Genomic DNA, 21348 nt, shown 5'->3' on the forward strand with positions numbered 1-21348 from the left:
CAGCCTGTGATCCTTGCCGATCGTGAATTCTAACCGTAATTCACCTATAATTAACCATAAAAGTAATTAATCAAATTAAAGATTATTTATTCACTTTTCCTATACTACAGTCGCCTGATCTGTGTGAGTTGTTCAGGCGACGCGATCGCGCGCGCAGCCTCAAGGTCTCTGTTGGGTTGCATTGGATCCGGATGTGATTCAATTCAATAGAAATGAGACCCGTTAACACATCCTAGACCCGGTCCTAATTGTGCCCACTGCCGACACCTCTTCGAATTCTTTTTTGTTTTCCTCAAACCGTGCGCTCTTCAGACACGAAAGGAATCCGAGGCGACTTCACCCAGGTCGTGGCGATAGGGCGATTTTTCCGGTGATTTGCCTCATCGTCGCCGTGGCGAAGCGATTTTACCGGCGAAATCCCCATCTCAGGTGACGCTCTATGTTCTGTGGGGTGGCTGCATCTCCTTCCTCCTTGTTCATCGTTGCTGAATCACTTGTTGCTTGTGTGTACTCGATCCCATTTCCTGATTGGGTGTTGATTTCGTCTTCGATTGGTTGAAATCATAAGCAAAGGATACAGACGGAGTGGCGGAGAGGTGTGCTGATTTTTTTAGTGGTATTGGCCGGATGAGTGGTGGAGATGGAGAGGTGTGTTGGTGATGTATGCTTTGTGCAATCCATTCAACATTTTTTGGAGGCAAATGTTGGAGGTCATGCTTTGTTTTCCTTCTTGCCCCTTGCAGTTAGATGTGCAAGTTGTATTATCAAATGCAGTGAATTACCTCTTCTGTTTGTGCCTCACTATGGGTGATTAGGCGTCAAGTATTGGAGTTGGCTGCGGCAACCGACAATTTAAAATTTTACCATAACTTTGCTTTTGATTATCGTTCACGTGAAAAGGGATGGCTGAACACTATATCTTTGGGTCAGTTCTGATGACCTGAGCCTGCATAAAGAATGTAAAAGATTCATGTACATTTCTTCCTTACCTGATATTTGTAAAAATATTTGAGGTGTTCTGCCTGTACACAACTCAGGCAGATGCCATGGATATAGATTGTCTTATAGCACAAGTTTCTGATAAGGTCCCTTCATAAGAAATTCATATTAGTTCATGAAATAAATTTGAGATTTCTATTGTTTTACTTTGCTCTTTCAGTTTTTTGTTGCCTTCCAGGAATCTGTTGTGGTTCTGATATTTTGTAGGATTAATAACAATATTCAAAAACTGTATGCACCTATATGGTTGAGTTCTTTCTTTGCTACGTTGCTCATAAACCTTAGTTTCAGGGATCACTTTACGCAGGAGACATATCTCATTCAAAAACTGTATGCACCTATATTGCCACGATGAGGTGAGGATGCTGTACAAATTTTCTTGCAGTCAGTGTTCATTTCAATCTCCTTTGAAAAATTCTAGCGTAGTTCGAGCAGCTCTGTTTATTGTTCTGTAGCTGTCTGACACAGGCCTGCCTGTATTCTTTCAGCAACAATTTGGCTTGCGTGTTTGCAGCTCTCTCACCGGATGTTTCAGATAGCAGCGTCTTGGGTTTAGTACTTGTTCATCTGAATTATTTCAGTTTGCATTGATAGCTAGTGTCCTGCTAATTCCAATGTGCAACGGTTCCTTCTTTGGTTACTAGGAACTGCAACATTTCAGCTGCGCGGTGTTCCAGATATTCAGTTCAGACAGAGATTGAAATAGCTATTGGGCAGTGTACTTGATCAGTCCGATAGGAAACCATGTGCTGCCGGCTCTTGCTTTCAGTCCACCGGGTCGAGTAAGACAACAGCAGCAACAATTTTGGCTCAGTTGGGAAGTAGTAGGACAGAGACAGCAGCTGCACTTCGACAATCAGGTAAGGAGGTAAGCATTGCGTCTACAGCTGGCTGCTATTTCCGTTTGCTTGCACAGGCAGTCTGTTCAATGTTCAGATTAGAATCTTCAGAGTAGCAGCTCTGTGAGTTAAGTACTGCACCATGAGTTTTCGTTGTGACTGAAATCATTTTCTTGTCTTCTTGTCTACGGAGTAAGCACTAGTTCTTTTGCCTTGATTTGCAACAACGTGCTGCCACTTTGTGTATAGTCACCATCATGCTATAGTGAAAAGAATTACCTGCTAATGATTACTACTTGAGCGAATTTGTTTGCATTAGGAGATTTACATGGCTGCTACTGTGAAAGTTTAGTGTGTTCAAAATTGAAAAACAGTGCGCAAAGTTTTTCTTGTAATCTTTAACTTCTTCCTGCATTTTCGCATGCTAATTAGAATTTTTTGTTAGCTGGTTAATTAGTGATTAATTAATTTGTTTGGGTTATAATTTGGGATATAGGCCTTAATTTCTCGCAAAGAATTTTAAAGGCTCCCATTCACCTATATAGTTTCAGGGATTAATAACAATATTCAAAAACCGTATGCACCTATATTGGCATTGGTGTTGGTGTAAGTCCATGTTAAGTCCATGTAAGGCTCCTGTAGCTTGTCCCTCCCTATGACAATATATAGCTTGATCCTCCTGTGACATTATAACATGCAAAATTTTGCATTCATCATTACAATAAAACTATAATATTTTGGTGTTGCCCACATATTTTGGGAACTCACATTCATTTCTTTTCTTTGTTGTTCTTGTCCATAGCAGTTGTAGGTCACTAGTGCTCTGGAACTCTCCTGTTCATGACAAACAAACAAATCAAACACAAATATCATTAGTTGCAATGAGTACTAGTGTAAATTGCAAGTATGTAGCACCGCAATTGTAGTTGTCATAATATGCAATAAGTTGATTTGTGCTAACACATCTTGAACTTTGTTAATTGTGATTTGTGGCAACACACCTCTTTTTTATCCTTGTCCTTTCATAGAAAAAAAATGTTTCTTGTGATTTGTGCTAACACACCTTTTCATCTGTTTATTGTGATTTGTGCCTGCCCACACCAAGTTTTTGTCCTTGTCCTGTCATAAAAGGAGGTATTTGTTTCCACACTTTCTCTTAGTTAGTTAAGTATGTTGAGGACGTCTGCTTTCAGTCCAAGGTTGGGGTTATATCCTTGTTTGAGGCTGCAGTACAGACCATACTATACAAGATAATTTCTATTTTTTCATGGAATTGTTCATGTATACTTTGATTATTTTGTTCTTATTTAGTTTTGTACCCCTGAAGGGCGGGCCTGGTGCAAGAGGTAGAGTCTTACCGCCTGTGACCGGAAGGTCCCGGGTTTGAGTCGCGATCTCCTCGCATTGCATAGACGAGGGTAAGGCTTGCCACTGACACCCTTCCCTAGACCCCACACAGAGCGGGAGCTCTCTGCACTAGGTACGCCCTTTTTTTTAGTTTTGTACTCCTGTGCTTTATTGTTGATTTGGCAGGGTCGATTTGAGATCCTATGCCTTTTCGGATCGTACTTGGTGCTAGATGATGGTGGCACACGGACCCGAAGCAGAGGAATCAACAAGACCTCTGCTTGTTGTGTTGGTGTTGGTGCAGTACTATAGAAATAAGATGCATCGATAGTATACTACTGAATTTTGAAGTGCTCTGTTCCTATTAATATCTGCCGTTGATGAAAACCAAACAAATAAAACATTGATTACAAAATTGCAATGAGCAATAATGGAAATTGCAACTATCAGGCACCGCAATTGTAGTTCTGAGCATATGCAATATGTTGGTGTTGAACCATTTTGCCTCATGTTCTCGTTTTTCTGCTAGTTGATCTATATATTCTGCACGTATACACTATTTGCCTATTTAACTTTTAATTTGTGTTCTTTTTATGTATAAATGTTTGAACCTGTGTATTTTGTCAACAAGCACAGTGGTTCTGCAATCTACCATGCTCACAATTGTTCCTGTTCTGGAGCTCACCTTCTGGGGCGGCAAAAGGGGCTATATGACTTAAGCTTCACATTCTCCTTCCTATTCACCTGTGAGATGCTTGGGCTATGATTCAATGTGCAATGCCCGTGGTATGGATGCAGAACCAACTTGCCCAGAACAAGACACATAAGCTTATCCTGAACTACTTTAATCAGGTGTGCTTAACTAACATTTAGTGCAGGGCGTTTCTGTACCACTTAGTACTCTACTTTGCTTAACTATTTCATTATGACAGCTTTGCGAGCGTCTATCTAGTCCCATGGGAGAATCAGCCGTGGTCTGTGCCAGTCTTTGGGTCCATGCCTGACATTGTGTTCACTATTGGAGGCAAGAAGTTCAAGCTCAGACCAAAGTAGCTGTGATCCCTTCTCCGTTATCACACTCTGAGCTCTTGATCATATGATTTCAAATAAATGTTCCTATACACAACTCTTAAGTCTTACCTTCTATTTTTGCAGACTATGTGAGGGTGGTGAACTATTGCATCGAATTTTGGCCAAGTAAGGAGACAGGATGTCCATCTCTTTGTTTCCTGTATCTCAGTCTTTGTCATTAAAATTCTAGATTTTTGTGCTGTAAAATTAGATTGCTTTATTTTGTTTGTCTGCTTCGTTTGATTTGTAGTTGCTGGTATAAGGTTCATTACTAAATGGTGTGTTCCTTTGGACAGAAAGAATAGCTGTTATAGTGAGAAAGATGCTGTAGCAATTGTGCGCCAAATGCTGAAAGTGGTTGTAGAGTGTCGTCTGCCTGGGTTAGTTCACCGAGATATGAAGCCTGAGGTAGAAATCAAACACTTTCAATCTCTTTGCACTCACTAAGCATTTGGTGATATTTCACTGCTTCCTCTGAATCTGTCTGGAACCTAATATGACAAGTGTGCGATTCACAAAGCAATTATTTCCAAGAAGGCTGGTATTATCAACTATCTTTTAGTGAACTCAGCAAATCCATACATCCAAGATAAAGTGAGTACAAATCTTGTTTAGCATGCTTGTAAACAGTTTGTACAGAGCCTAATGCAAGCAAATTTTGTTTGGGCCTGTCTTCGTTACTTTAAGTTCCTTGGTGCCTTGTAAACAACTTAACTGTTGAGACACAATGTAGTTTTGCCAAACAGAAGTAATTGCACTTTTAAGTACATAAAGTTGCACTAATTCAAATGTGCAATTTCCTTATCAATGAAGACATATTTCTACTGTTGCATTGTTTCCTTCACAAATGCTTTTGACTTCATTTTTATTATGTAATTTCTAATATGGTTTCCCTTGTATAACTACAGAGTGTTCATCAGAAATCATCAATTATCAATCCCCTAAACCCAATCATGAAGCATAGACATATAGCAATGTAGACCAAATCCCTTTACACATTTTGAAGAACCAAGTTAGAGAAGTTTACAGAACAAAGGAGATGAAGTGAACACATGACAAAAAACAACAGATTAGTACATTTTTCTTTGATAGATCTTGTCCAATCTTGTATTTTTGTGTAATTTTCACTGATTTTCGCTCTCTTTCTCTTGTTACGTGCTTTCCCGATCTGTACTTTATTGGATCTGTTTCTTTTTTGCTGGAGGATGCAGTGACATATTTGTGCTTGTACGGCTGTTTTATTGGGCTAATAGTTGCATTCTGGCTCAAATGAGCACCCACTTCAGGTAGCAGTATTCGGTTTATGCGCCCTGTAAAGTTTGATGGGCCTGGCAGGATCTAATGTTCCTAACAGGTTTTTTCGCGGACCCGTTATGAGTGCGGTGTACAGAAACAACTGTTAACAGATTTGGACTGTTCAAAACAATCTGATAGCCAGAAACCGTCGCCTGAATAGAACCAATATTTCAGGCAGATGAAATATAGCAAATCCCTTATTTATTCTCTAAAATTCAGGAAACCAGATCAACCGTAAAAGATGGAAGGAGATGGAAGCAGTTAATGCTTGGTCGGCACAAAATCGGATGTCTGCTGTTGAAAAAGTAGTATTTGACGTAAATGCCTATAATCAAGGAAGCTATTGCTTATTCCCCCAAAAATTCAGGAAAGTAGATCACCATTTAAGATTCGTTATCGAGTAGTAATAATCAAGCAATTTCCGCAAATCAAATCTTTATACGTTACCATACTAGTAGTAAGATTCTTTTTGAGTAAATTACACTGTCGGTCTTTAAAGTATTGAGTAGTTTTGATCTGGGTCACCAAACTATAAAATCGTACGTTTGGCTGCCTAATGTATTTAAGTGATCTCATTCAGGTCCAAAATACACACGACAAGGGTTAGAAGCTGACGTGGTGGTCACATGGACATGATTTGAACATAAAAACCCGAGCCGAGGGTCCACGGTACCCAGTGTCCACTTCCTCCTCCGCCGTCGACGGGGACGCCGCCATCCCGCTTGAGCGTGGAGGCTCTGAGTGGCCTCTCTGCCATCCCGCTCGAGTATGTCCGCCCCGCCGACGAGCAAGCCAGCCTTAGGGACGCCTTCGACCTGGCGCGCACCCATGCCAATGACCACACTGCGCCGCGGATCCCCGTCGTCGACATCTGCCCTTCCTGGACGCCACCAGCAGCCAGTAGCAGCGGGACGCGTGCGTGGAGGCCGTGCGCGCCGCCGCTGCCGACTGGGGCGTCATGCACATCGTCAGCCACGGCATCCCCGCCGAGCTCATGGACCGCCTCCGCGCCGCCGGAGCCGTCTTCTTCGCCCTCCCCATCCAGGACAAGGAGGCCTACGCCAATGACCCCGCCGCCGGCCGCCTGCAGGGCTATGGTAGCCGCCTCGCCACCAACACCTCCCAGGCAGAGGTAGGAGACGGACATGAACAGAAGCAGCAGGAGCTCGACCTCCTCATGCAGTTCAAGATCAACTACTACCTGAGGTGCCCACAGCCGGAGCTGGCCATCAGCGTCGAGGCCCACACGGACGTCAAATAGCTTGTGCTCGTAGCTCATCCACATCCTTGCGCTTCTCCCTGACTCGATCGCGTCGTCTCTAGCCGCCGAAATCGACCGTACGCTGGAGTTTCGCCGCTGCTGTCCGTCATCGCCACCACAAGCATCTCCGCCATGGCCAACCCGCTACGAAGAGGTTGGTGGCGATGGACAGCGAGGGCAGCCACGGCACGAGCAGCACGCCCCACACCTTGGGCGCCCACGCCGGCACCAGCACCACGTAGCCCTGCCACCGCTCCGGCGACGTGCCCCAGTACGCGGCGATGCCAATGGACGACGCGATGATGAGCAGCAGCAGCGCCATGAACCGCAGCACGTGCTTCCGGGTCGTCACGCCCCGCACGTAGTACCGCAGGACGAGCAGCGCCGTGGCCATCATCATGAAGATGAAGAGCGTGCTGACAGAGAGCAGGTTGGAGAGGACGTCGAGGCTAGAGAAGAGGGCGATGCAGGCGCTGCAGACGGCGATGAGCGCGGTGGCGTGCACGGGGGTGCCGGTCCTCGGGTGCACCAGCGCGAACACGGGCGGGATGATGTGGCTCCGCGCGATGTGGGTGGTGTAGCGCGCCTGCCCCAGCGCGCCCACCAGCAGCACTATGGTCATCCTCTTGAGCGCGCCCAGCGCATCCCCACGCTGGCGAACGCCACCGAGTAGGCGGCGCTACGATCGATGGCCGTGTACGGCTGCATCATGCTCAGCACCAGCACCATGATGCAGTAGATGTCCATAATGACGGACATGGAGCCCAGCAGGCCCAGCGGGATGTCCCGCGACGGGTTCTTGGTCTCCTCCGCCATGGTCGCGATGTTGTCGAAGCCGCCATACGCGAAGTAGACGATCGCTGTGGCCCGGAACACGCCCGGCACGCTGTGCGGCATGAAAGGCCGGAGGTTGGCTAGGTTGGCGTGGATGAACCCGGCCACGATGACGAACGCGATGATGACCACATGCACGGCGGACATGACCTAGTTCACGCGGGAGGTGCCCTTGGCGGTGAGCATGGCCAGCATGGCGGTGACGGCGATGACGACCACCGCGATGGGGTCCAGCTCGTCGTACCCCTCGGCAAGCCCCGGCGCGTGGATCCGCAGCGTGCTGGCGGGCTTGTTGATGAGCGACACGAGGTAGGACGTCCAGGACCGCGCCACGGCCGCCGTGCCGATGACGCTCTCGAGGATGAGGTTGGCGGCGGCGATGAACGCCGTGGCGTCGCCGAGCTTGACGCGGAGGTAGGCGAAGGAGCCACCAGCCACGGGGATCTCGACGGTGAACTCGGTGTAGCAGAAGACGGAGAGCATGGCGGAGAGGCCTGAGGCGACGTAGGAGAGCACGATGGCGGGGCCCGCGTGGTCGTGCGCCTCCTGCCCCGTGAGAACGAAGATGCCGGCGCCGATGACGGAGCCGAAGCCGAACCAGGTGAGGTCCCACCACGTGAGGCACCGCCGCATCTCGTGCTCGCTCCGGCGGCGCAGCGCGCCGAGCTCCACGGCGTCAGTGGACCGCCCCGCGAGGCGGTCCCGGAGGCGGGCGGGGGTCTCGCCCAGCGCTCGACGGTACGTGCCCCAGCTCGCGAACGACAGCTCCGGGAAGAAGTCGTCCCTGTGCCATCACCAGTAGCTCCTCGCTGGTACCGTCGCCGTGGCCTTGCCTGCGCCCTCGTCGTACTCCGCCGGCGTGGTCGCTGTACCGTCGCCGTGGCCTTGCCTGCGCCCTCGTCGTACTCCGCCGGCGCGGACATCTCCGCGGGCGCCATGTACCCGTGGCTGCTACGAGAACGCTTAGGGCCCGAGGCCGGCGCCCATGGCCATGCCCAAGTCGATGTCGAGGCCCAGCGATGGCGCGCTGCCCACGGCCGTGCAGGAGATAGCCGGCTTCGCGACGAGCGTAGGCATGGGGCGCGGCTTGCGGGAGCCGCCACCGATGGGGACGTTGCATGTCTCACGGGTTTTCTATTCAAATCATGTCAACGTCAGCTTCTAACTCTCCTTGTGTTTATTTTGAATCTGGATGAAATCACTTAAATACATTAAGTAGCCAAACGTGCGATTTCATAGTTTGGGGACCCAAATGAAAACCGCCGAATACTTTAAGGACCGGCCGTATAATTTACTCATTCTTTTTTACTCTGATTTGGTGCACTCTGATTTAGTGTAATCATAGCAGTTTTCACAGATCAAGCTATATTGTCGTTGCAAATACACAAACCAGATCACATAACTTTAGTAGTAAATTACAAAATTATCACTTCTGCACACAATCATATTACAAAATCACTTGCTCTTGGCAGCGATCAAAATGACAGGATGAGAGTAGCATCAAATCTATCCACAGAATCATCCAAAAAAACATTTGCAGATCCCAAACAAATTAAGCCAGGACAGAGTGCAGTAGATCCATTGTGGCGTTGTCAAATCACCCTGATCTGGAAGCATGGTGATGCTGGTGTGGTCGCCTGGACCTGCAAACCATAGTTTGATTAAAAACAAGATACTGCAGTAGGCATAGTCTTAGTTAAATGACTTTGGATACAACTATTACTACAACCTGCGACCATAGTTTGATTAAAAAACAAGATATTGTAGTAGTCATAATCTTAGTTAAATGACGTTGGATACTACTATTACAATAACCTGCAACCATAGACAGTTTGGTTAAAAAGAAGGCACTACAAATGATTGGGTTTTATAACTTTGGAGACGCAATACATCAGAATTAAGCTACATTTGATTGATTTGTTCTTGAAACAGAAATTTATAATCTAAATTGGTACGATGCTAATAAAAACCCAATGTCATTCGTAGAACAAAGCAGTGGTGCATACAGACAATTACAAAAGCATACATAACCGTAACACTTGTGGCTAATCAATATGGATCTGCTGCTCGTAAACAAATCGTATAAATCTATTACTACCAAATTTTTACAGCTATCTTTCTGTATATAATCTATGAGGCAATTGCATGCACATTTACGCATACTACTCCTATTCATACCTTGTGATTGGTGTTCTGCATTTTGGGCAATAGCAATTTGTGCTTGCCAATGCTGCATGAGGGGCTGATGTGTACTATATCTTCAGATTCCATTATGCCATGCTCTGCATCGTGGAACAGGGAACAGAGTTTAAACAAAAAAGGACGCAATATGATACAATGCATCATCATAATAACACACTAAAATCTCAGTCGAAAATGCAGTATCAGCAGCCATACTACTAATACTACTATAATATAATACAAAGTGAAGAGACCGAATGGCATGTGTCGTACTGGTAAGGCACATCCATCAATATTACTAATGCCATGTCTGAATACTACTAATATTACTAATGCCATGTTTTCCTATGAAGTATTTGGTTACTACTAAAACTACTAATACAAAGTAGTACTGGTAAGACAAATCCATCAATACTACTAATGCCAGGTCTAAATACTACTAACAGTCTAACACTACTAATGCCATGTTTTCCTATGAAGTATTTGGAAACTACTAAAACTACTAATACAAAGTAGTAGGAGTATTCATTATGCGAGAATGGTAGTAATAATTTCTTGTTGATACAAACAAAATCCATCCAATCAACTGCTCTGCTCTGCTCTCCGATGCGAGAACCTTTACGGGTTTTTTTTATACTTAAAGAACCTTTATGGTTGTGAGAAGCAGCAAGTAATTGATTTATATGAACATATGAAATCAGATTTGTTAAAAATGCGACATTCTGGTAACTCTGTCCACACTAAGTCCTCACAGACTGTAGGTGCATCAACATGGCTCCATAATCTGGAAAAACAAAAGATAAAGATCAATTTTGATGTTTACCAACTTGTTAATAAAATTGATAATAATCATTACTGCTAAGAGAAGAGTGTCCAATTCTGGGCACTGGTAGCTCTCATCTATATCACTAGTCATATAAAAAACAGAGGAAAGCTATCAAAATGCAAATACACTAGATGAATTGATCTAATTTACCTTGCATATTCAAACAGGACTAACCTGACAATTCAGACCATGGTTAATTACAAATTGCTTTTGTGGTTTTACTTCAAACTTTTGGTTCCAAAGTCAAATATTAACCACTTGAGTGTGACCAGGAGTAATCTTTCTCATTCTGTCCAAAAAAAGCTATCTGATTTAAAAATCAGCAATTTTATTATGGCAGACAGCCAGACACCTCCAGTATAGTAGTACAAATTACTACTAGGATACAAAAATATTACTACATAATCTTACTACCTGAGTAAACAGGAGAATCTAGCTGGCAGTTATAGACTACCATGAGGCATCTAGGAATAAAATATGATGGTTTTATGGTTGCGCAATGGGTTATTACTCTCAAGGGGTTTGCTCCACACTAGAACTGAGCATAAATAATGTACGAATTACATGTATATTTGGAACACTAAATCAGACGAAATTAGAGTTGAACGAGATTGTTTTTTGTTATATGTCTCTTGTTCTAATCTTAGAAACAAATCAACAAACATATAGTGGGCACTGAGACATATCTACACACACAAGTAGGGTCACAGAAAAACAACGATCCCAACAAGAGGTGATTTTGAGAAGCATAAGAAGATGCTACCTTCCAGCCTGCTTCTTCTACTTTCCAGCGCTACATATGTCTCTTGTTCTAGTCTGCTTGTAGGGATTGCGTGCCTCACATGATCATGGTGGTAGTGGTAGTAGTCATAGTCGTGATGGTAGTCCTAGTTAAATGATGCTAGATACTACTACTTCAACCTGCAATCATCTTGTCCAGAAGAAAAACAAATACCTGCAACCATAGACGGTTTGGTGAGATAAGATAATAGATGGTGGTGGTAGCCGTAGTACAGTAGTAGTCACAGTCATATTTTAAATTGCTAATCTAAATGTGTACAATCCCACAGACATGGTTTAATTTGTACAATCAAAGAAATTAGCAGTTGTAGTAGTAAATGGTTATAGTCAGAAGAAAATATTGAGAATTGCCACTAAGAAACGATAAATATTACTGCTACTAGATGTCTCTGACCATGCTATTAATTTAATCTAGAATGGTCGGATGCCTCTGATTTGTGCTCAGGAACCTGGACTAAATGTCGCTCACTGCAGTTTCTCAGCCTGTTCGCTTGTTGGTTTCAGCCAGCCCAAACCAGCCAGCCAACAGTATTTTTCTCTCACAAAAAACCAGCACCAACCAGCCCAAACCAGCACCAGCCCCAACCAGCGAACAGGCCGTCTGTATGCAAGGCAGGTGAGAGGGAGGATGACCAACTAGATGTGGATGCATCCAGCGATGTAGTAGACTATCGATCTGCTGTGCATCAAAACGAATTGCATTAGAATAAATTCTACTCACAACACTCCATCTGCTAGACTAGGCCCGATCTTCCGAAAGGTATGATAGCGTCGATTGGTGGAGACTCGACGTTCACGATGTAGGCTTCGAACCAAGATTGATTCGGACCCCGCAACCGTTACACCACTGCTCCGTTGGTTATCAACCACGCGAACGCGATTGACCTCACCGAGAAGGCTTTTCTGCAAGCGAATCGAGAACACAAGCAAGAACGGGATGAACGCAATCTGAAATTGCAAATAAATATGAGGCTTATGATAACGAGAAGGAGTTCAAGTCTTTATTCGAAAGGACTAATCGCCACAGGCGAACAAGATCAAGAATTGGGGCCCTGGTTCACAGCAAGCAGCCTTGGCGGCATAGTTGCAGCAAAACGATGTCTGTTTCACGAAGAAATCAAGAACTAAACAAAACCCAAACCCTAAGGAGAGCGACGGCTGGTATTTATAGAGTCTTGGGCGTCACCCCCCTGGACGCGGCCCCTAATGGGCCCAAGCACGATACACGGTCCAACGGATCAAAAGACGGTGTCGCAGCACCCTGACAGATTCTGGATGCTGACTTGTTTCGACGATTCCCGTTGATTCCGAAGGCCTTTTGATGTGAAACCAATTGGGTTGGTTTCCTTATCCAATTAGCTTTCCATCCATATGTGGATCGTCAAAAACGGAGTCCGGATGCATCCTAGGTGAACAATTTAAGGCAGACTGGTCCTGGAGCCCGAACCGGACTCGAACTTGAGTTGGACTCGGCTTCCACCACGAAAAAGATGAATTAGACGTCCATGCTGGACCTCCTCCTCTACTTGGCTTGTATGCGATGAAGTAGTGATGTCCTCATCATCCTCCCTTTCTTGAATTGAAGTCGTCCTCGACTGAAGTAGATCGTCTCCTCCATTGGATGATAGCAACGATGGTTCCAGAAGAAGACGTTCATCTTGGCGCCCCATCCTTCGCAAAGACGGCTGCCATGGTGGCTTCCCTGTTGGGAATTCATCCTCCTTCTCCTGTAAAAGGTTAGTACCAACAAGAGGCATAGCACTAGGAGTAGGACCAAGTGGACATATCGGTGATGTACAAGTTAGAGCATAACATGGTTCATCATGATCAACAAGAACAGATTTAAGAGCAAATAAAACTTCTTTCATGTTACTTGATGGTTCATTTGTTGGTTTGCTAAAGTCTTTATCATGGCCTTTCTTTTTCTTTTCAGTAAGTTCCTTTTCATATTGCACAATTTCAGCAGGTGATAAAGGGCAAAAGTGGAACAATATCTAGAGGAGCACATAGAGAGCGCCATTTGAGTTGTATTTGCGTGTGTTGATTTCTACCTTGTTCCTAATCATATTCTTGCTGTCCACATCACTTGATACATCTGTTACTTGGAACGTGAGTAGGTCAGCAACTAAGACAAGTACTTGGGATACTTATTCAGCTTTGCTATTCAGTTGTGAATTTTGTTATTCCTTGCTACTATATTGTGCCTGTCCAAGCTCCACTTTCTTCTAACCAAGTACAGGTTTGCCTTGCAACTGTTACACTCAAGCTACAATGGTATCACAGTCACCGACCGATTGCACCACCTGTTGCTTTGGTAAGAACACTTGTAAGACCGTGGTAAGACGCTTGAGAGTTGAGTGCCTTATTTTTTCTTATCCACCACCTAAGTAGTTGGTAGGGATAATACTATTTGTGTTGTCTTTTTCTTTCTACTAACCATGTCAGGAAAAGTCGGAGGCAGCGGCCAAGAAAACGAGGACGCACCTATAGATTTCAATGACTGTTTCTAAGAATGAGCTCCGTGCCGTTCTTGATGACAAGTTCAATGAGATCCTTCAACAAATCACCAATTTGGTCAAGATGATTGAAGATGTTGAACAACGACATCCGGAACCACGTCCGGAAGATGATGATGATGATGATCTCTCTGAGGAGGACGATGGCGACGCGGAGGCTGAAGCCAAAGCTCAACGACGTGCTGAGGATGCACGTAACCGTAATCGGTTGAACTTTAACCGACGCGGTATGGGAGGTAACAACCAAGGTAATAATGATCCTTTCTCTAAAAACCAAGTTTAAGATACCTCCTTTTTCTGGTTCTGCTGATCCTGAAGCATATTTAGATTGGGAGATGGCTGTAGATAAAAAATTTAGCTCCCATCAAGTACCTGAAGAATATAGAGTTAGACTTGCTACTAGTGAGTTTACTAGTTTTGCTCTTTTCTGGTGGAATAATATTTGCAATAATGCTAATGCTAATGCTAATGCTCAAATACCTCAAACCTGGACTGTACTTAAACGACGAATGAAATCAAGATTTGTTCCTCCATTCTATCAGTGTGATCTGCGATTAAAACTGTAACGTTCAAATCAAGGTAGTAAAACTGTTGAGGAATATTATCAGGAGCTTTTAATTGGTCTAGCACGTAGTAACATACAAGAGGATGATATGGATAAGTGTTCTAGATTTTTTGGAGGTTTACGTCGTGAAATACAGGATGCTCTTGACTATAAAGAATGGACTAGATTTTTCCAATTATATCATTATGCTATTAAAGCTGAAAGAGAAGTACAGGGACGACAACCTAGGCGATCCACGACTCCATCCGCGACTCCATCCATTCCTTCACGTCCAACCGAGATGAGTAAATTTTCTAATGTGCAGACACCACCAGCGTCTGTAAAGAAGAATTCTCCTATCACACCTTCCAGTGGATCTGCTACACCTTCCTCTAGCAGCTCTTCTAAAGTTGTGTGCCACCGCTGCAAGGGCATGGGACATATTGCTAAAGAATGCCCCAGCAAACGCGCATATATTGCTACTGATGATGGTGGGTATGCTAGTGCTAGTGATGAAGTAGTGATGTCCTCATCAGGCGATGCGGTCAGATCCGCTTTTGAGGGGCTCGCCGGCGCCGCCACCAGCGGGGGAGAGGACGGCGTCACCGCTGCTCGGAGGGAGAAGGGCTCGCCGCTGTCGTCGGGGCAAAAGCCGCCGAGCGCGCGGGCCTGGCCACGCCGTCGCCAGGGCCACCGAGGGCGCTGGCCTGGCCGCCTGGATCCGCTTCCTCAGGATGTCACCGGCGGGTATGGTCACGGGGAGGCCGCTGCCGCCGCCGCCACCATGGGAGGAACGCCACCAGCCACCGCCGCCGTCGCCGAGCTAGTGGAAGGGGCGCCGCCGCCTCTGGAACCACCGCTGCCGACGGGATGGCCGTGCCGCCGCCGGATGCACGGGGAGGGGTCGTGCTGCCGCCGCCGCCACCAGAGGGGGCAGTGGGAGGGTGAGCCACGGTCGATCCAACGGGCGAGGGGGCTCGCCGCCGCCGCTGTCGCCACCACCACCGGAGGGGAAGGGGAGGGCGCGTCGTGGTCCGGGGGGCGCGTTGCCTTCGTCAGTCGTCGTCGCCCACGCGTGAGGTCAAAAACAGAGGAGTGAAATCCGGATTGGGAGTTGAGAGAAATAAGTGAGAGATTATGATTGGACAATCTTTTATACTGATTGGTAGTAATAATCACTGTTACGTGTCGATAATTTAGAGGGTGGATGGTTCGGCACTGACCATGCCGGAGTTGGGCGGCGCTCCACCAGGGCTCTAAATATTTATTTAGAGCGCAAGGTCCTGAATAACATATATATAGTCTAGTAAACTCTATATATATTATAAAAAAAGTTTGTATTGCCATGCCCCCCCTTGGCTCCGCCAGTGGGAAGGGAGGTGTTGTGTAGGTAAAACTTGTGCTGACATGTGGATCTAAAGCGGGATATGGGACGAACATCTCATAAACTGTGTGCTCTAGGTGTCATCATGTTCTGCGTGGGATTGTCCATTCTCTTTACCGGACCATCTGCTAGTGCACTTATTTTCATTTTCGAAGTACATAACACTTAGGTTTGGAAATAAAGAGTTTAAGATGCCGGTGATCATGCTTAACAAGGTAGTGCCCGGCTAGGATATCACACATAAACAGTCTGTTCGCTGGTTGGTTTCTAGGCTGATAAGCCCGGCTGACGCTGGTTTGTTGTGAGAGGAAAATACTATTGGCTGACTGATAAGTCATGGCTGAAACCAACAAGCGAACAGGCTGAAAGAACACTCTCATTGATCTAGCCACCCCAAGTCCGTACCTGATCTTCTATCCATAGCAGAAGCAAGTCAATTGAAGAATTTAGGGCGTCTTTAGTTTATGAAATGAAATAGTCCATCATCGTCTCACTCTCTAGTTTTTGTTTGGTTTGTGGAATAGATAAGTTGATCCATCACAACCTTATTTTTCACAAACTAATAATTGGTACTGGTATGAGCAATGAGGTCATTTTACTAAATTTGAGGAATAAACTTGTGATGCATTACCTAGTCTAGAATGAGTTGATTTTCCCAAACCAAACGCTCTATTACATATTGGATGAGTTCATGTTCATCAAATAAGACTGTCAAGGTCAGTGCCAGTCGAAACAATGTGAATTTACTAGAATAACAAATTAAGGCTGCGTTTAGTTATCTTAAAATGGATCTAGGAATCTAAGCCTATACAAATTAAGTAACCATTCCAATCGAGAATCTTTTCGGGAGATGGTTCTTGCACAACCGAACCAGGCCTAAGGGCTTCTCCAATGGACCACGCTGGCGTGCTGCCCGATCTTCTACATCCTCACCATGCTGACATGTCACACTCAATAGTGGTCTCGCAGATTGTCATATACTCCAACAGACGAAAAAATAGTCTGGTCTGACAAAAGAACAAGGCAGCACTTGAGGAGCGCGATGGGGCAAGGAAGCCACTCGATCACCTTGCTTTCTTGGCTGACAAAAAGCTACAGCCTGCTGGATGATGGGATAGGGAGCAGATAGAGGATGACTGCTTGCGTTGGAGACTCTACTGACATATATTGTCCTCGACTCATGAATGTCTCTGTAGACTGCACTTTTTTTTTGAGGCTAACATTAGTTACTATCTCCGTTGGGCGTGCCCTAAGAGGTATACTTGGCCATCGGGCCGGCCCGGCTCAGCACGGTCCGGGCATGGGCTAGGCATGGCCCGGAGGATGTCGGGCCGGCACGGCACGCCGTGCCTCCCGTGTCGTGCCACTGCGGGCCTTGTGCCTTGCCATCAGCCCAAGCACAGGCCTGTGGGCCTAAATCCATGCTGGGCCGGCCTGCTAGGCACTGCCAAATCACCAGGCCATGCCAGCCCGAGGCCCGTAGGTTCAAAACACATCAAAAAATTCATCTCAACAAGAAGTATTCAAATTTGAAGTATTTTTTCCTCAGAAGAGCTTCAAACCAAAACCAAAACCATACACACAGAGAACAAGAGGAAATTAAAAGGATAACTGAGTTGTGTGCAATGCTGCCTCATTAAAAACCTTTCTGGGTAAAACTCACCCTTGTGAGAAACCCCAAAAAGGAAAAAAGAGTACATCACAGCTCTTATAAGTCTTAAACATGTTCAAAGGTTTACATGATACATCATAGATACAGATCATAATCAAGTCTCAGGCTCTCAGCTCACCTCTCAAGTCTCACACTCTCACTGTCTCAATCTCAACTCTCAACTCAAGAACCACCAGATACAGAAGCCACAGATGTAGATGTGCTAGTAGAAGGAGCCCCAGAAGTAAATGTATATTCATCAAGATAGAGATGCCCGAAGGAGTCTACCAGTTCTTGGTTGTCAACATCATGCTGCAATCTTCTTTCACCCAGCTCCCAATCTTTTATGCAAGCAAGCATCTCCACATGTTTAGGCAATAGTCGACGGCGCCGCTCCTCAAGTATTCTTCCTGTCAAGCTGAAACAAGATTCTGAAGACACTGTTGAAATAGGAACTGACATAATGTCTCTAGCCATGATAGAAAGCACTGGATATGTTAGCTTATGGTCACGCCACCAGAGAAGTAGATCAAAGTCATCCTCATATGCAGTGACATTGTCACTATCCAGATAAGCAGATAGCTCACAAGCAGCAGTAGAAGTAGATAAAGAAGGACTAGGAGCAGAGGCAAGGGAAGGTCCAACAACACCAGATGCTCCAGGGCCTCCAAAAATTCTTCCCCATGCCTGCTTCCTCTTACCTGTGATACTTGCAGGTTGTGCAGCCCTCCTTTGAGACCTAGCTGCACCAAACTTTTCTTTATACTTGTTAAACAATTTGAAAATTTCAGTTTTCACAATACCATAATAAGAACTGTAGTCAAAACCAGTTTTTTGTTGCATTATGGTAAGAACATTAAATAAACCTCTCATTTTACCTCTAGGATCAAGAATGAATGCAAATGAATACAACAGAGGTATGTCCTTCCAGTATTTTAGGTATTTAAGCTTCATAGGATAGATAATAGAAAACAGATTCTGATCCTTTGAACTTTCATGCAAATGAGTTATAATATCTAGCAGATGGTGTAGAATAAGTGGACTAGTTAGATAGTAAACACCAAAAAGAGTGACTGTGGAGTCATAAAAAACTTCCAGAAATTCAAGTATTTTATCAGCAATATACTAGTGACTTGCAGTTAACAACGTTGAGCCATAGTTGGAATTAATAAACACAGAAAAAACATCCTTATATGGAAGCAGGTGTTTAAGCATAAGATATGTAGCATTCCATCTAACATCCATATCCAAACCAAACTTTCTAGGTCTAACACCCTTAGCAATATAAAAGTTCTTGAACAAAGCAATTCTTTAATTAGATGAATTCAAAAAGTTAATAGCAGTTCTGAAATCCTCAGTGTAAGGTTTGAACCTTTTTAAGCCAGATTTTACTATCAGATTAATAATATGGCAAGCATAATGTTGATGCACAAGATGATACTTAACCTTATTAGGATATGAAGGTGTAGGTGCAGGTTCAGATGATGAGGACATCACTTCTTCAGAGGTACCTGCTGATCCTTCAACCGTCATGTAAGGTCCAATGACCCAGGCTCGAAAGCGACAACTCAATTTAGAGGTGAGCTCGTTCTTAAGCGATACTTTGCATACTTTTGAGAATAGACTACTACCTAATGATGCTATCTTGCTTAAGAACATTGGAGAGGGTCATGAAGGACTTAGAGGAAGTGGTGGAGGTGATGATTACCAGCAAGGACGTCCAACACAAACCGGAGGCCTAGTCCAACAAGAATTCGAGTCTGCCTCGACCTCCAGGACCAGTCTGCCTTAAACTGGTCACCCAGGACGCATCCAGACTTTGTTTTCGATGATCCACATATGGATGAAAAGCTAATTTGATAAGGAAACCAATCCAAGTGGTTTCACATCAAAAGCTATTCGGAATCAACGGGAATCGTCGAAACAAGTCAGCGTCTAGAATCTGCCAGGGTGCTGCGACACCGTCTTTTGGTCCGTTGGATCATGTATCGAGTTTGGGCCCATTAGGGGCGCGTCTAGGGGTCTTGCACGACCCTAGAGTCTTCATAAACAGCCGCTGCCCCTCCATTAGGGTTCGAGTTTTGCTTAGATTATTCTGTCAAGAACAGTTTCACCGTTCATCGGTTTGTGAAACCCTAACTTCATGAGATAATCATTCATCTGCAATTTGGTTGTGTTCTTTCTTGTTCTTGCTTGTGTTCTTCATTGTGCAGGCAAGGATTAGCCTTCTTGGTGAGGTCAACCTGGTTCGTGACTTAGTTGATAACCAGAGGAGCTGTGGTGCTAAGATTGTAGGGTTCGATCTTTCGATCTGAAGCCGGATCAGTGTGTCATTCTCCACCACAACGATAGTTACCATCACCTGACGGAAGATCGGGATCCCCATCTCCATTAAGTGGTAATCAGAGCTAAGGTATACCGTTAGGTTCACTTTTATTCCCTAGTTTTGAGTGTTTCGCATTCGTCCCATAGTCCAGTGCCATACTCGTTTTCCCTATCCTAGAACCTTCCGCGCCATAGCCTTTTCATATTTCAGTTTCAGAGTCCGTCGTGTTGAGTTTGTGTCCTGATCGAGGTCTTGTTGCTGGTTAGGTCGTGTTAGAGTTTAGTTCGTGTGTTTTCCTCCATTGTTTCCATCAAATCTTTGCTTTTATGACTAATTTTGCACACATTGTTCCCGTTTTGTTCTCTAAATCGGAGTCAATTCTTAAAACTGGTCTAGTTTTCGCATACGGACTCCGATTTCGACGTTCCATATATCAAAATCGACCAGAAAAAAAATTTGGATCCATCTATCCTTGGTCTTGCTGGGGTCGAAAATTTTTAATTTGGTCAAAAACTGGTCACAAGATCCTCTTTTCGTGGTCACAAGCTTTTTGTCTATTTTGAGCACGTCTTCTAAAATTTCCACATGCCACGTCTTTCACTTGTTTAAGCTCATATTTTCTGTGGTTACTTCTTTTGTGCTCCTAAGTGAAGGAAAAATATCAAAAAAATAAAATAAAAAAGTCAAAATTTCCCAAAAAAAACGACAGCAAAAAAAAATAGAAAAAAGTGAGGGGTTGTGTTAGCTGTGTTAGCGTGTGCTGTCTGGTTCCTTGTTTGTGTTGCTGTTTGCATTCATCATACTTATTTTTCATACACCTATCACCTTGCTATCAACCATACTTTTGTCACACGCCTGGTACTTGGAACATTTTAGACCAGCAACAAGAACAAGTACTTTGAACTATAATTCAGCATTACTTTATGTTACTGACTTGTATGCCAGATATACATATTACTCTTTGTGTGTCTTCCAAGCTCCACAAACTCTTCAGATTAGTACAGACAAAGGGCCTTGCAATCTTGGTACCACTGCCTCACAGGTATCACGAACCAGCTACTGGTTGTACCGCCACTGCTTGTGTTGGTAAGAACTTTGTAAGAGTTTGATAAGACGCTTCCACTTGCTGTAAAAAGTGACACCACTGCAACCATGTAGTCATTTGGTAGGGATAACTTTCACCATTTATTCCTGTTTTTGTGTTTTCAATGGCAGGAGATGAACAGACTGGAGATAACAATTCTAAGAGTTTCAATGAGTGTGTCAGTCAAGAGCAACTACAAGCTATTGTAGAGGATGCCCAAAAAAGGATGAATAAGGCCGTCAGGAAGGCCGTCACTGACGCACTCATTGAACTCAACATTGGCAATAGCATAGAGAGATTGGACAAGCGAATTTCCACGCTAACCGACAAGGTTACTGAGTTGGAAACCTTTGCGGTGGGAAACAACGACGTCTCTGGCAGCAACACC

General features: G+C 44.7%; 1 protein-coding gene and 1 pseudogene across 1 annotated transcript; one reads left to right on the forward strand and one right to left on the reverse strand.

Moving 5' to 3' along the window:
• Window positions 1-291: 291 nt before the first annotated feature.
• On the forward strand, window positions 292-5667 carry LOC136463543 (calcium-dependent protein kinase 4-like). Its single transcript, XM_066462528.1, has 11 exons — window positions 292-429; window positions 1291-1355; window positions 1488-1549; window positions 1644-1859; window positions 3166-3318; window positions 3822-4037; window positions 4118-4234; window positions 4341-4382; window positions 4553-4664; window positions 5165-5542; window positions 5611-5667. Exons 7-10 carry the CDS (start codon window positions 4182-4184, stop codon window positions 5234-5236), a joined length of 279 nt encoding a protein of 92 aa, XP_066318625.1. The 5' UTR covers window positions 292-429; window positions 1291-1355; window positions 1488-1549; window positions 1644-1859; window positions 3166-3318; window positions 3822-4037; window positions 4118-4181; the 3' UTR covers window positions 5237-5542; window positions 5611-5667.
• A 1252-nt stretch (window positions 5668-6919) lies between these two features.
• LOC136465702 (cationic amino acid transporter 5-like) lies at window positions 6920-8585 on the reverse strand (annotated as a pseudogene).
• Between the last annotated feature and the right edge of the window lie 12763 nt (window positions 8586-21348).

The sequence above is a fragment of the Miscanthus floridulus genome, chromosome 7 (assembly GCF_019320115.1).
Source record: "Miscanthus floridulus cultivar M001 chromosome 7, ASM1932011v1, whole genome shotgun sequence".
NCBI classification, from domain to species: Eukaryota; Viridiplantae; Streptophyta; class Magnoliopsida; order Poales; family Poaceae; genus Miscanthus; species Miscanthus floridulus.

What these genes read in the sequence shown, in the direction of transcription:
- LOC136463543 (XM_066462528.1), top strand. Translation starts at nt 4,182, where the DNA reads ATGCCTGACATTGTGTTCACTATTGGAGGCAAGAAGTTCAAGCTCAGA. An exon ending in TTGCATCGAATTTTGGCCAA is followed by an intron (nt 4,383 to 4,552) that starts GTAAGGAGACAG and finishes TCCTTTGGACAG; the next exon opens with AAAGAATAGCTGTTATAGTG. An exon ending in ACCGAGATATGAAGCCTGAG is followed by an intron (nt 4,665 to 5,164) that starts GTAGAAATCAAA and finishes GTATAACTACAG; the next exon opens with AGTGTTCATCAGAAATCATC.